The sequence below is a fragment of the Balaenoptera musculus genome, chromosome 11 (genome assembly GCF_009873245.2).
Source record: "Balaenoptera musculus isolate JJ_BM4_2016_0621 chromosome 11, mBalMus1.pri.v3, whole genome shotgun sequence".
NCBI classification, from domain to species: Eukaryota; Metazoa; Chordata; class Mammalia; order Artiodactyla; family Balaenopteridae; genus Balaenoptera; species Balaenoptera musculus.
The window spans coordinates 32,614,634-32,630,296 of record NC_045795.1 but is presented as its reverse complement, the minus strand read 5'-3'; the positions used below and the strand labels follow the sequence as shown (position 1 = coordinate 32,630,296).

The following is a 15,663-nucleotide window of genomic DNA, read 5'->3' as shown; positions in this document are numbered from 1 at the left end:
ATCTTTCATAGTTAGTGTATAGAAATGGAACAGATTTCTGTGTATTAATTCTGTAACCTGCAACTTTACCAAATTCATTGATGAGCTCTAGTAGTTTTCTGGTGGCATCTTTAGGATTTTCTATGTATATAGTATCATGTCATCTGCAAACAGTTACGATTTTACTTCTTCTTTTCCAATTTGGATTCCTTTTATTTCTTTTTCTTCTCTGATTGCCATAGCTAGGACTTCCAAAATTATGTTGAATAAAAGTGGTGAGAGTGGACATCCTTGTCTTGTTCCTAATCTCAGAGGAAATGCTTTCAGCTTTTCACCATTGAGTATGATGTTAGCTATAGGTTTGTTGTATATGGCCTTTATTATGTTGAGGTATGTTCCCTCTGTGCCCACTTTCTGGAGAGCTTTTATCATAAATGGGTGCTGAATGTTGTCAAAAGCTTTTTCTGCATCTTTTGAGATGATCATATGGTTTTTATTCTTCAATTTGTTGATGTGGTATATCACACTGATTGATTTGCAGATACTGAAAAATCCTTGTACCCTGGGATAAATCCCACTTGATCATGGTGTATGATCCTTTTAATGTATTGTTGGATTCAGATTGCTAGTATTTTGTTGAGACTTTTTGTGTCTATGTTCATCGGTGATATTGGCCTCTAACTTTCTTTCTTTTTTTTTCTTTTTTCTTTTTAACATTTGTTTATTTGGTTGTGCCAGGTCTTAGTTGCAGCAGGTGGGCTCCTTAGTTGCAGCTCACCAGCTCCTTAGTTGCAGCATACGGGCTTCTTAGTTGTGGCATGCAAACTCTCAGTTGCAACATGCACGTGGGATCTAGTTCCCTGACCAGGGATCAAACCCGGGCCCCCTGCATTGGGAGCGCGGAGTCTTAAACCACTGCGCCACCAGGGAAGTCCCAGCATGTAATTTTCTTTTTTTTTGTGGTATTTTTGTCTGGTTTTGGTATCCAGGTGATGGCGGCCTCATAGAATGAGTTTGGGAGTTTTCCTTCCTCTGCAATTTTTTGGAACAGTTTCAGAAGGATAGGTGTTAGCTCTTCTCTAAATGTTTGGTAGAATTCTCCTGTGAAGTCATCAGGTCCTGGACGTTGGTTTGTCGGAAGATTTTTAATCACAGCTTCAATTTCAGTGCTTGTGATTGGTCTGTTCATATTTTCTATTTCTTCCTGGTTCAGTCTTGGGAGACTGTACCTTTCTAAGAATTTGTCCATTTCTTCCAGGTTGTCCATTTTATTGGCATATAGCCACGTGTAGTGTCTTATGATCCTTTGTATTTCTGTGGTGTCTGTTATAACTTCTCCTTTTTCATTTCGAATTTTATTGATTTGAGTCCTCTCCCTTTTTTTCTTGATGAGTCTGGCTAAAGGTTTATCAGTTTTGTTTATCTTTTCAGAGAACCAGCTTTTAGTTTCATTGATCTTTGCTCTTACTTCCTTTGTCTCTATTTCATTTATTTCTGCTCTGATCTTTATGATTTCTTTCCTTCTACTAACTTTGGGTTTTGTTTGTTCTTCTTTCTCTAGTTGCTTTAAGTGTAAGTTTGGGTTGTTTATTTGAGATTTTTCTTGTTTCCTGAGGTAAAATTGTATTGCTATAAACTTCCCTCTTACGACTGCTTTTGCTGCATCCCATAGATTTTGGATTGTTGTGCTTTCATTTGTCTCTAGGTATTTTTTTATTTCCCCTTTTATTTCTTCAGTGATCCATTGGTTGTTCAGTAGCATATTGTTTATCCTCCATGTGTTTGTGTTTTTTGTAGTTTTTTTCTTATAGTTTATTTTTAACCTCATAACATTGTTATCGGAAGATGCTTGATATGATTTCAGTTTTCTTAAATTTACCGAGGCTCGCCTTGTGGCCTAGCATGTGGTCAATCCTGGAGAATGTTCTGTGTGCACTTGAGAAGAAAGTGTATTCTGCTGCTTTTAGATGAAATGCTCTATAAATATCAGTTAAGTCCATCTGGTCTAATGTGTCATTTAAGGCCTGTGCTTCTTTATTGATTTTCTGTCTGGATGATCTGTCCATTGATGAAAATGAGATGTTAAAGTCTCCCAGTATTATTTTGTTACCGTCGATCTCTACCTTTATGGCTGTTAGTATTTGCCGTATATATTGAGGTGCTCCTCTGTTGGGTGCATATATATTTACAGTTGTTACATCTTCGTCTTGGATTGATCCCTTGATCATTGTGTAGTGTCCTTCTTTGTCTCTTATAACAGTCTTTATTTTAAAGTTTATTTTGTCTGATATGAGTATTGCTACTCCAGCTTTCTTCTGATTTCCATTTGCGTGGAATACCTTCTTCCATCTCACTTTCAGTCTGTATAGGTCCCTAGGTCTGAGGTGGGTCTCCTGTAGACAGCATGTATATGGGTCTTGTTTTTGTATCCACTCAGCCAGTCTGTGTCTTTTGATTGGTGCATTTAATCCATTTACATGTAAGGTGATTATCAATATGTGTATTCCTATTGCCATTTTCTTAATTGTTTTGGGTTTGTTTTTGTAGGTCTTTTTTCTTCCCTTCTTCTTTTGTTCTCTTCTCTTATGTTTTGATGATCATCTTTAGTGTTGTGTTTGGGTTGCTTTTTCTTTTTTGTATGTGTATCTATCGTAGGTTTTGGTTTTGCTGTTCCCATGCACTTTTTTTGTTGTTGTTGTTGTTGTTTTACTTATTTATTTTCAGCTGCATTGGGTCTTCGTTGCTGCGTGCAGGCTTTCTCTAGTTGCAGCAAGCGGGGGCCACTCTTCATTGCAGTGTGCAGGCTTCTCATTGTGGTGGCTTCTCTTGTTGCAGAGCACGGGCTCTAGGCGTGCAGGCTTTGGTAGTTGTGGCACATGGGCTCAGTAGTTGTGGTTCGCGGGCTCTAGAACACAGGCTCAGTAGTTGTGGTGTACAGGCTTAGTTGCTCCACAGCATGTGGGATCTTCCTGGATCAGGGTTCGAACCCATGTCCTCTGCATTGGCAAGCACATTCTTAACCACTGCACCACCAGGGAAGCCCTCCCATGCAGTTTTGATACAGCAGTCTATGTATCTACAAGGTTTTTTATTTTTTAAGTTGCTAGTCCCTTTCCCGCTTAGAGGAGTTCCTTTAGCATTTGTTGCAAAGCTGGTCTGGTAGTGCTGAATTCTCTTAGCTTTTGCTTGTCTGTAAAGCTTTTGATTTCTTTGTGAAATCTGAATGAGATCCTTGCTGGGTAAAGTATTCTTGGTTGTAGTTTCTTCCCTTACATCACTTTAAATATATTGTGCCACTCCCTCTGACTTGCAGAGTTTCTGCTGAGAAATCAGCTGATAACCTTATGGGAGTTCCCTTGTATGTTATTTGTCATATTTCCCTTGTTGATTTTTTTCTTTGTCTTTAAGTTTTGTCGATTTGATTACTGTGTGTCTTGGTGTGCTCCTCCTTGGGTTTATCCTGCCTGGGACTCTCTGCACTTCCTGGACTTTGTTGACTGTTTCCTTTCCTATGTTAGGGAAGTTTTCAGCTCTTATCTCTTCAAATATTTTCTTGGGTCCTTTCTCTTCTCCTTCTGGGACCCCTATAATGCAAATGTTGGTGCATTTAATGTTGTCCCAGAGGTCTCTTAGGCTGTCTTCATTTCTTTTCTTTTTTTTTCTTTATTCTGTTCTGCGGCAGTGATTTCCACCGTTCTGTCTTCCAGGTCACTTATCCGGTCTTCTGCCTCAGTTATTCTGCTATTGATTCCTTCTAGTGTATTTTTCATTTTAATTATTGTATTGTTCATCTCTGTTTGTTTGTTCTTTAGTTCTTCTAGGTCTTTGTTAAACATTTCTTACATCTTCTCAATCTTTGCCTCCATTCTTTTTCCGAGATCTTGGGTCATCTTCACTATCATTATTCTGAATTCTTTTTCGGGAAGGTTGCCAGTCTCCACTTCATTTAGTTGTTCTTCTGGGGTTTTTATCTTGTTCCTTCATCTGCGACATAATCCTCTGCCTTTTCATTTTGTCTAACTTTGTGATTGTGGTTTTCATTCTGCAGGCTGTAGGATTGTAGTTCTTCTTGCTTCTGCTGTCTGCCCCCCTCAAGTATTTTTTAATGTGAAACATGTGGCCTTGAAGTTCAAAATAGCCATAATTACACATAAATCTGATTTTTTTTTAATTAATTTATTTATTTTGGCTGTGTTGGGTCTTCATTGCTGCGCGTGGGTCTCCCCTAGTTGCGGGGAGCAGGGGCTACTCTTCGTTGCGGTGCACGGCCTCTAGGTGTGCGGGCCTCAGTAGTTGTGGCACACAGGCTAAGTAGTTATGGCTCACGGGCTCTAGAGCACAGGCTCAGTAGTTGTGGCACACGGGCCTAGTTGCTGCACGGCATGTGGGGTCCTCCCGAACCAGGGTTCGAACCTGTGTCGCCTGCGTTGGCAGGTGGATTCTCAACCACTGCGCCACCAGGGAAGTCCCCTGATTTTTTTTTTATATATATCTGTATTTTTATTTTACTTTTTTTTTTTAAGAGCTCCTGACTGACTTATTTATTTATTTATTTATTTTTTTAGCTGTGCTGGGTCTTCGTTTGTATGCGAGGGCTTTCTCTAGTGTGGCAAGCGGGGACCACTCTTCATCGCGGTGCGCTGGCCTTTCACTGTCGCGGCCCCTCTTGTTGCAGAGCACAGGCTCCAGACGCGCAGGCTCAGTAGCTGTGGCTCACGGGCCTAGTTGCTCCGTGGCATGTGGGATCTTCCCAGACCAGGGCTCGAACCCGTGTCCCCTGCATTGGCAGGCAGATTCTCAACCACTGCGCCACCAGGGAAGCCCCATAAATCTGATTTTAATGTAGGAATTAATTTGCTATTTCACAGTTGTTTTTTGTGTTTTGTTTCAATTCATTTCATAAAAGTAGTGTAAAGGTAGACTTAAAGTTTACTGTACCTCATAGTGCCTGGCACATGTCATGGGGTGCCTGCATGTTATGCTGCTCTCTAAAAGTTTGTTGAATAGCATCTCAATTTAGCTAGTTGTCCAGGCACCATTGAGAGAATAATTTACCCTTCCTAATCATTTTCAGTGATGATTAAGTTAGTGTTTAAATCCATCTCTCAGTGATGAAATCATCTTATGTCTCTATACTGCCTTATACTTTTCCAGAGCTACCCATATGTTATTTTTGTCATTTAATGTTCACAAATAACCCCATGAAGTATATCACACAGGTACCCCATTTTGCAGATGGTAAAACTGAAACATCAAGAAATTGTGACCAGTTTGGTAAAGGAGTCGCCTGACTCCACTTTCAGTTATGTCATTTTCTGTGGATCCCTTCCATGTGCTATCTTATTTACTTCCTACAGGTTATGTACCTAGGAAAATTGAACTCTTTCATCTCGTGCCTTTTTTGTTTTAAGCTCTGCTGTTGCTTACTGCCCTATAGGATCTACTCTTAGTTGTTATATGCAAAACTGTTTTCTTCTCTATTTGCAGCTTCTGGAACAAGCCATTTTGAACATTTATGTAACTATCTTTCCCTGCCAAACAACTTCATTTGCCTTTTTCAAGAAAATAAGGAGATAATGAAGTTACTGATTGAAAGGTAACGATTATACACTTTTCTTCTTTATATTGGAATATATATATATATATATATATGGAAACAAACTTCAGTTTATCACATATTTTACAGAATTCTCAGTTAGCCTGGCAGAATTCAATCCATGTGATTTATTAGGCCTTCTTAGTTAAGGACTTACCTTTATGGTAAGATTTTTGCCAGGCCTACTGAATAGCATAAGCAGATTTGCCTGGAAGGAGAGTAGTGGTGGAAATGTTTATTTCCTCATATTAACTTACTTGTTAAGTACTGTGTTCCGTAGATTTTTGAAACTGAAAGAAACCTTAAGGGTTATCTAGTCTAATATCCTCACTTTATTTTTATTTTTTTATTTTATTTTATTGATTGATTGATTGATTGCTGCTTTGGGTCTTCATTGCTGCGTGCGGGCTCTCTCTAGTTGCGGTGAGCGGGGGCTACTCTTCATTGCGGTGCATGGGCTTCTAATTGTGGTGGCTTCTCTTGTTTCAGAGGACAGGCTCTAGGCGCGCAGGCTTCAGTAGTTGTGGCACAAGGGCTTCAGTAGTTGTGGCTCACGGGCTCTAGAGTGCAGGCTCAGTAGTTGTGGTACACGGGCTTAGTTGCTCCGTGGCATGTGGGATCTTCCCAGACCAGGGCTCGAACCTGTGTCACCTGCATTGGCAGGCAGATTCTTAACCACTGCGCCACCAGGGACCCCCTGTCCTCACTTTATATTTGAGAAAACTGAAGTCTAGAGAAATTGACCCGTTAATCATGTCAAGTTAGTGACTAAGTTAAGAATAAAATTTGGCTGATTTACCCACAGAATGGGAGAAAATATTTGCACATCATTTATCTGATAAGGTAGTAATAGCCAGAATATATATATCTTGATTTCCTACCTCTCAGCAACAAAAAAGCAAACAACCCATTATAAAATGAGCAGAGGACTTCTCCGAAGAAGATATACAAATGGTCAATAAGCACATGAAAAAATACTGAACATCACTAGTCATCAGGGAAATGCAAATAAAAATCACAGTGAGATACCACTTCATACCCATTAGAACTGCTGTAATGAAAGAGGCAGATATTAATAACACATGTTGGTGAGGATGTCAAGAAACTGGAATCCATGTACACTGCCGGTAGGAATAGAAAATGGTACAGCTGCTCTGGAAAACAGTATGGTGATTCCTCAAAAAGTTAAACAGAATTACTCTATGATCCAGTAGTTTCACTTCTAGGTGTATATTGCAAAAGAATTGAAAGCAGGAACTCAGAGAATTTTGTACACGCATGTTCATAGCAGCATTATTCACAATAGCCAAGAGGTGGAAACAACCCAAATGTCCATAAACCAATGAATGTATAAACAAAATGTGTTATATACATTCAGTGGAGTATTATTCAGCCTTAAAAGGGTAGGAAATTCTGACACATGCTACAATGTGGATGAAACTTGAAGGCAGGCTAAGTGAAATAAGCCAGTCACAAAAGAACAAACATTACGTTTCTATTTATATGAGGTACCTAGAATAGTGAAATTCATAGAGACAGAAAATAGAATGGTGGTTGCCAGGGGCTGGGGGTGGGGGGAGGAATGGGTTAGTGTTTAACAAGCACAGAATTTCATTTGAGAAAGCTGAAAAAGTTCTGGAGACAGAGGTGGTGATGATTGCCCAACAACTTCAATATACTTAATGCCACAGAACTGTACACTTAAAAATGGTTAAAATAGTAAATTTTATGTTCTGTGTATTTTACCACAATTTTAAAATTTTTATTTTATATGCGTGTTCTAGCTCTAGATTATAAGAGCTTCTCATTGATTCAGACTGTTTTGGTTTTGGTTTTGGTTTGGTTTTTTTGGCCACACTGCGTGGCTTGCGGCATCTTAGTTCCCTGACCAGGGATTGAACCTGTGCCCTTGGCAGTGAGAGCACAGAGTCCTAACCATTGGACCACCAGGGAATACCCCAGACTGGTTTTTCAGAGTGTCCCATTAGTGGGGGTAATAGCAAATTTTAATATGTTAAACACTGTTGCTTTTAGAAAATCAAAGGTCATATTCTTCTGATTTTAAGATATGGTAGGCAAAATATGTGGTATTCCTCTAAGCTTCTTATGAAGAGATAAATATAATAAGCCAAGAAGACTGTTTCTCTCTTACTGGATTTAGAGAAGAAAATTTTTTAGTTCTAGCCCTTCAAAAGTAAAAATTTTTTTTTTCTCCATTTACATTAAAGTTGGTGTCATAACATTGAAGTTAAGAGATACCTGGAAGGTGAAAGAGACGCTATAAGGTAAGCTGAAGATTGTCAAAGACTTGGTTGGAGGCAAGAAGTAGGAAGGAAGCAGGATATAAGTGTACAGTACAGTCTTTTGTCCTGATAATTCATCCTGAGTTCTTCAAGTAAAAATGTGAACCCTAAGGCCCTGTGTTATTTAAGCGTGCATTTTAAAGTTCTTACTGTGGCTTTTTGCTGCTGTGGTAGTGCCCAGTCACTCAGATTGTCTTCCTTTATTTATTTTGACTAAGTTAAGAGTTTCCCTGTCATTGTTACAATATGTCCTCATATTAACTGGGTTTTTTGTGTGGTTTTTGTTTTGTTTTAGCTATCCAAGAGAATCTAACAAATTAATAGACCTTCCAGAGGATTACAGCAACCTCATTAATCAAGCATCTAATTTCTCGTAAGTTTTTATATTAGCTTATTGAGCACTTCCTACCACTGGAAACACTCACTTCTCTACACAGAATTTGAAGGATTTTGTCATTGTTCTCTTTTGTTTGGGTAGGTAAATCATAACATCAGTAGTACCACCTAACTTGTACTACCAAACTTGTAAAAAGCATGATTCCATGTTTCAGAATAAGATATGAGAAAGAGGGTGATGAGGGACAAGTTTGATTCATTAGAGGTTATCTAAACAATTTGCACTTTAAATAACACATTAACTACAAACGGTTGTGTTCCTAAGCAGTTATTATTATTTTGCATATATTATTATTATTTTAAGCTTTAGAATAGCATTGTACCTTATCCTATAGCTTTTTTCACTCAGCATTGTTTGTAAGATTTATTTATACATTTGACACATATAATTTTTAATTCATCAGTTTTCACTATTGTGTAGTACTTCATTATATGACAGTAGCAGTAATTTTTTTTTAATTTTTTAATTTACATATTTTTTTCCTCCTATTGATAGTTTTATTTCTCTTTTCCCCACTTGTTGATTGAGTGTTTCCAGTACCTGGTGTTGGTGTGTATGTGAGATGTTACCTATTCTAGAAATAAATTTGCCTGGTCCATAGTCTGTATGCATCTTCAGCTCTACTTGGTATTGCAGAATTTTTTTCCAGGGCAATTTTACCACCCTCAGCTCTTTAGCCAGTCTTTTAGAGCCTTGACTTGTGCTTTTTTATTTCATGGAGGTGCCCCAAATCAGGTGGTGACAAGAGCAGAGCCCCAACTCTGTGCCTTGTATGTGGAACTCTGCTGTGCTCCCAGAGCTACTGCTGTCAGACGGAGTTGGAAGGGGAGGACGTGGGAGCTTGCACCGCCCACACCTACTCCTGTGGTTCTGGGGTGGGCATCTTCCTGAGGTAAGGCCCTGGAAGGAGCTTTCTAGCTTTGGATCTGTCACAGTAGACATCTGTTGAGGGGTGGAACAAGAAACTACTACATTGCAGAGATTTGAGGCCACTCTTTTATTCATTTGAGGAAAATGGGGAGCCTTGTCTCCACACATCTTATATTTGGCTCATGCTAACTCTGTGCTGTTCTTTCATTATCATTTCCATCCCCATGACAATTCTGTTCTTTCTTTGTGCCTCATTCTAATGTGAAACTTCTAGCTGTCTTTGGTTTTCTACCCAAGCACAGTCAGAATTACTCCTTTTGTTGTATCCTCATGGTTGGATTCATACATATCACAGGCTGATGTATGTAGTTGTGTATATTTGACAACGTACAGCAAATACTTATCAGTGACTGTGTAATGGATATTGAGAATGCAGTAGTCAACAAAGCATACGAAAATCTCTGCCTTCATGGAGCTCAGTTTCTAATGAGGGAGATAGAAAATAAAATAAGAATTTAGAAAGCGATCCATGCAGAAGAGAAAAAATAAACTAGGGAGGGGAATATGAAATGGCAGCTGGAGAGTTGAATTTTAGATAGGGAACCAGGGAAGGTTCCCTGGGAAGGTGACTTGAATAAAGACCTAAAGAAGTGGGGAGAACATTCTAGGCAGGGAGCAGCAAGTGCAAAATTGCTGGGGAGTGTGCCTTCTGTGTTCAAGAAAGAGCAAGGACAAAATTCATCGAACTGTCCTGTAAAAATGGATAGGTCTTTTAAAAAAAATTATCCCTCAATAATATTTATTAAAAAAAAAAAAGGAATTCCCTGGCAGTCCAGTGGTTAGGACTCCGTGCTTTCACTGCTGAGGGTGCAGGTTAAATTCCTTGGTCGGGGAACTAAGATCCCACAAGCCACACGGCATGGCCAAAAAATAAATAAAGAAAAATAAAAAAAGAAAAGAAACAGCAAGGAGGCTGCTGCTACTGCAGTAGAGAGCACAAGGGGGAGAGTCGTGGGCCTGGTGTGTCCTAGCGAGGTCTCTGAGTGAGATGGAAGCCATCGCAGGGTCTGAAGGAGAGAAGTGACATGAGTTTGAGCTCCTCTGGGGCATAGATTATATCCACACCTTAGTCATCTTAGTACCCCCCCAGTGCCTGACAATTTCTTGTATATGTTAGGTTCTCAGTAAATGTTGAGATGGGCTGAATTGTTAACACCAGAAAAAGTTAAGCAAACCTCTCAAAGGGATCAGGAGACACATTTTTTTAAAAACCCTTAGGAGAAATGTAAAAGTAGCATTTTACCTTGTTTGGCATATTTCAGAATTCTTTTAGTTGTGTAGAGTGTTGCTTTGTGTTTCAGGTCAACCTAGTTTGTAATGTTTGTGTACCTTTTTTTTTTTTTTTTTTTTTTTTGCTTTTTGGCTGCGTTGGGTCTTTGTTGCTGCCCGGGCTTTCTCTAGTTGCAGCGAGTGGGGGCTACTCTTCATTGCAGTGCACGGGCTTCTCATTGCGGTGGCTTCTCTTGTTGTGGAGCACGGGCTTAGTAGTTGTGGCTCGCGGGCTCTAGAGCACAGGCTCAGTAGTTGTGGTGCACGGTCTTAGTTGCTCCACAGCACGTGGGACCTTCCTAGACCAGGGATCGAACCCGTGTCCCCTGCATTGGCAGGCAGATTCTGAACCACTATGCCACCAGGAAAGCCCTGTGTACAATTTTGTAAATGAATAATTTCCTCATAATAGTGGTTGATACATAAATAACTACCTTATGTTTAGAAGTAGTTAACTTTCTCACACTTAATTTTTTAAATGCCACTATTATATGAGCTGCCGAATCCTAATCCTAAATGTCCCTCCCCCTCCTTATATTGGTTACAATACAATCCTTTTAGTTATTTTTAAACTTAGGCAGGGGTGTTGATACTTTTTCATGTGTCTCTGCTATAAACGCCATTTCTTCTCTTCCAACAGTGGTTTTGTTTGTTTATATTTATTTATTTATTGATACATAGTTGATTTATGATACTGCCCTAGTTTCAGGTGTACATCATAGTGATTCAGTGTTTTTTTGTTTTGTTTTTTGCAGGTTATATTCCATTATAGGTTATTACAAGTTATTAGGTATAATTCCCTGTGCTATACAGTAAATCCTTGCTGCTTATCTGTTTTATGTATAATAGTTTGTGTCTGTTAACCCCATATTCCCAATGGTTTTGTTTACTTTTATAAGACTTCAGTCCATTTGGAACTGAATCCAAACCTTGGTTACTAATGTATAAATGGTCTCTCTACAGAGTACGGGAATGTCAAGTGCTATTTTTAGCTGGCAAAACCAAAGGCTGTTTTTATTCTCCTCCTTACCTTGATGACTATGGGGAGACTGACCAGGGACTCAGGTAAGGCCCATCCTGGGGAACTAGGTTGACTGGCTCTGGGCCACCGGAGCCTTCAGCATGGGGTGAACACAATGAACCTTGTGGTCCTGAAGCCTGCCTGCTAACTGCCTGAAGGGTTAGCACAAGTGGCTGTTGTCTGTGGACTCTTCCAAGGAGGCTACCCTGGCTGTCTGGTTTGACATTCCCATTCCCAGCCCTCAGAGTGTCATGAAGGCCATCAAGATACATAAGGGGAAAAAATGGGACAGAGTGCAACTTTTTTCCATTTCTTACTCCAGAGAGCTGTTTGAATTGTCCTGCGGCATCCACAGCATCAGAGCACTGCAGGGATAGCTCTTTGTAACTTGTGCGGCTTTGTGGAAAAAATGGGACAGAGTGCAACCTTTTTCCATTTCTTACTCCAGAGAGCTGTTTGAATTGTCCTGTGGCATCCACAGCATCAGAGCACTGCAGGGATAGCTCTTTGTAACTTGTGCGGCTTTGTATGGGAGACCCGGTCCTCTTCAAGTGATGTAAAAGAGCAAATCTTGATTGATAAGAGATGTGCTTATCTTACTACATAAGAATCTGAGAGAACAAAGATTTAGAACATATAGAGCAATACAACAGTATTTGAGGCTTAATCACTTCTACTTTGGTAGCTTCTGTTACATCAAAAGCAAAATGCTAACAGCAGTTCCTTCAAGCACTGTTAAAGAACTTTCAGACCATTTCTTTTTGCCCAAATGGGATAAAAGTCTTAACCTAGATGTAACTTCCCAGCCTTGGGGAGCAGAAGTTGAAGGCCTGGAAACCAAGGCAAGATAAGTAGATGGGCTCCTCAGGCACTTGACTGCAAGGATACGGGCTTGTGCCACCTGTTGATGGTTCTTACCGTTGCTCTGAGAAATGTGGGCTCTTAGGAGGAAGAGCTCTGGACGGAGAGTGAGAGGACCGGCGCTCTGAGCCAGGAGCCAAGGCCCCAGGTGTGAGCTCACCAGTGCCTGTGCTTTGGTTAAATTAGACCCCAAAGTTATTCACATTTGACTGCTTTGCTTAGACTTTGTAGCTGAAAGACAGTACTTAGAAGAACATTTTCACCCCTGCAATTTTTCCATCTTCTCCCCTGCCCCTCCCTGTTTTACGTTTTACCAACAAAATGGATAATAAATGCATAGTTTTAGCCTCTCAACGTAAACCCTCCTGCTCAACCCCACCCCCAGTTCCTCACCCCAGTCTGAGTAGGTGTAGCTTGTGTTCATTTTCCTCTTCTTTTCAGCACTTACTCCCCTTCAGCTGCTCCTAGCAAACCGTCAGAGCTAACACATTAATAGCCACAGGCGCCTGCCAAAGAGATATTCTGCAGAGGATCTAAAACCAATAACTTGTAACTTTTCCTAAATCAGGAAAGGTTGGAGTATAATAGATGAATAAACCGAATGCATCCTGAGTGACATGTGTCTTCTTTCTAGACGGGGAAATCCTTTACATTTGTGCAGAGAGCGATTTAAGAAGATTCAGAAGCTCTGGCACCAGCACAGTATCACAGAGGAAATTGGACATGCACAGGAAGCAAATCAGACACTGGTTGGCATTGACTGGCAACATTTATAATTACTTCACTACCAAATACATAAATTTGGATTTTTGTAACCCAGTTCGCTTTTCAAGAAAGAGAATAGGAAATAGGTTCTACTGAATTTGGAAATAAATTCTTTATTTAAGCTTTTCTTCCCAGTTTTATTTTTATAGTTTTCTGGCTCCAGAGACTGATGAAAATCATCTTCTGTCAGCAGATTTTCTTGCATCGTTTGCTGTGTACTTCAAACGTAACTTCTTGAATTTTAGAATCCAGGAAGGAGCTTCTCTTCCTGGGCTGGACTCAACCCCTTTGTGGGCATCTGACTGCATTTGACTGTTCCCAGTAGTCTGAGCCGTGTCACATTACTGAACACACAGGGAACTCCAGGCCTGAAGCTGATGCAACAGCAGCAGGAAACAAAGTCTCTGGTCTTTTGGGGTCACACTTCCTGATCCCTCCCAGTGACTCTCAACGTTGGGCCTGGGTCAGTGTCCCCACAGCTGATGGGACCCTACCTCTAAGCAAAACAGTGGATTTCAAAAGTGGCATTCCCTTGTCTCCACCGGCTGTGAGGGGGTTGGGGGACACTCATGCTGGAGGAACCTGTGGGAAGAAGGAGAGAAGGTGGTGTCTTTGTGTGCTGGGTGATTTTCAGGGCTATACAAGGTGGGATTCCCCCACCCCCCCCCCCCCTTTTATTTTTTGCAAGACTTCTGGCTTTGAGGAAAAAAACTCATGTTAAAGGGCTTATTGAAAACTTAGGAGTATCCTAATTTTTCAGATGATACAGTCTCTTATTTCTAAGACTAAGTTGAAAGAGTGTATACATCTAGACTCAAACACTAGCAAAAAAATGAGAATTCAGTGTTTTAAAATTCCCTCACCCCCACCCCTTCCAGCATTTCCTGGAATAGATGAATTGCTGTTTACCTGCTGACTCACTTAGTACATTTCTGGGACACCTGTGCGCCCAGGCTTTTTATTATTTTTAAACATTATTGTTCTTACTAAGAGGTGCCTTCCTAGATTGATAGCCGCTTAGTAAAATAGTTTATAACCATGACATGCCATGTACCACTCTTGTGTGATACACATGTGCTGAGAGCTTGGGTACATGGAGAGTGATGGCAGATTTGGTGGAAGAATAAATACAGAGCCTCTCTGAGGTGAGGCTAAGGGATAAATGAATAATTAGAGGCTCTTGGATTTTTTTTAGCCAATGAAAATAACCCTTTCACTCAGTTTTCTTTGAACTCTGCATCTAAAAGTTCCATCCTGCTCAGCTTTGCACACTCCACGGTACACCCAGGAGGAAGGTTGGAAATCCAGACTTTCAGCTAAAGTAAGTGGAGATGTAGAAGCCACACTCACTGCTTCTCCAGGGTGGTGTGTGAAGAACCCCTTCCTCTGAAAGGATGACCTTGACCCTTCTTGCCTGGGACTGAGTCACCCATCTGAGAGGAGGTGCTTCTCACCCAAGAGGAAGAAAATCTGCGTTAGAACACAGCGCTCACCCCCCTTTTCTGGCCTTCATTCCATTCATAAGATCTGGTGGTATGGGCTGTGGATGGCATCGTGATTTTAATGTTTATTTTGGCCTTTGTCACATCCTCATTCCTTTAGCTTTTAAGTTCAGCTTCTTTCGGCTTTTCTCCAGTTGTTAACCAAGCTTAAATTTAGAATGATAAGACCAGGTTTCTCCCTGTGTAGTTGAATTATAAACATGTTCACCAAATCATAACAATACTTCAGCTTTCAGAGCTGATTTCATATAAGCCTGTTGTTAGCAGAGGGTGTCCCTGGATTCCATTCTCTGAGAATGTCAGGGAGTCTGAGAGAAGATGAATTTACATGAGATAGCAACACATGCGCCCTTTTATCTTCTGGTGTGTGTATCATTAATCTAATTGTCTTCCCTAACTAATGAATCATCTTAGTCTTATGATTTGTTCCGCATGTATTATGTTTATTGTAGAAATGTTTATATAACATGCTTTCCATATCAGGGAAAATCATATCTGTTTAAAAAATTGGCTATAACTTTATTATCTGTGGACAACTTGTAAAATTTGGAATGTATCATATGTAAAAAGTTTAAAGATATCCAAATAAATGCTTTAGGTGTTGACATTACTTTGCATCTGCCTACATTTTCTTTCTGTTTTGTTTCACACAGTTAAATGCAGTGGAGGTGTTCCGCATGTCACCTTGCTATAGATAAAGTGGGACACCTGTATTAGCTTGAAATTTAAGATGCTTATATTATTAGTGTCAGTTATGGCTGTTGGCCAAACGATCTTGACCTTCTGAAGAAAGCTTGATCATCATTTCAGCTGATTAAGTTTCATATTCACTGACTATGACAGCTTGTGACCTTTCTGAACCACTGTGGACCTCAAATCACTGGGAAAACAGGGCACTCAAAGTCTCTCCCAGCTCCAAGTCATTTCCTCCAAGAAGGTTTAAACTCTTCTTGCTTATCCTTACGTCGTGATCTCCAGGTCCCTGTTCTAACACACTCCCCAGACACTTTCTGCTTAGAAAAGACACATGTATGAAGGAA

At 40.2% G+C, this 15,663-nt stretch overlaps 1 protein-coding gene across 1 annotated transcript in view; it reads left to right on the top strand.

Moving 5' to 3' along the window:
• UBR2 (ubiquitin protein ligase E3 component n-recognin 2) overlaps positions 1-15,238 on the top strand; it is a 116,005-nt gene extending 100,767 nt beyond the window's left edge. Inside the window, 6 exon segments of the mRNA XM_036870431.1 lie at positions 5,467-5,575; positions 7,804-7,860; positions 8,174-8,251; positions 8,997-9,167; positions 11,438-11,539; positions 12,991-15,238. Coding sequence (XP_036726326.1) covers positions 5,467-5,575; positions 7,804-7,860; positions 8,174-8,251; positions 8,997-9,167; positions 11,438-11,539; positions 12,991-13,132 — 659 coding nt within the window. The 3' untranslated portion in view covers positions 13,133-15,238.
• The last annotated feature ends 425 nt before the right edge of the window (positions 15,239-15,663 follow it).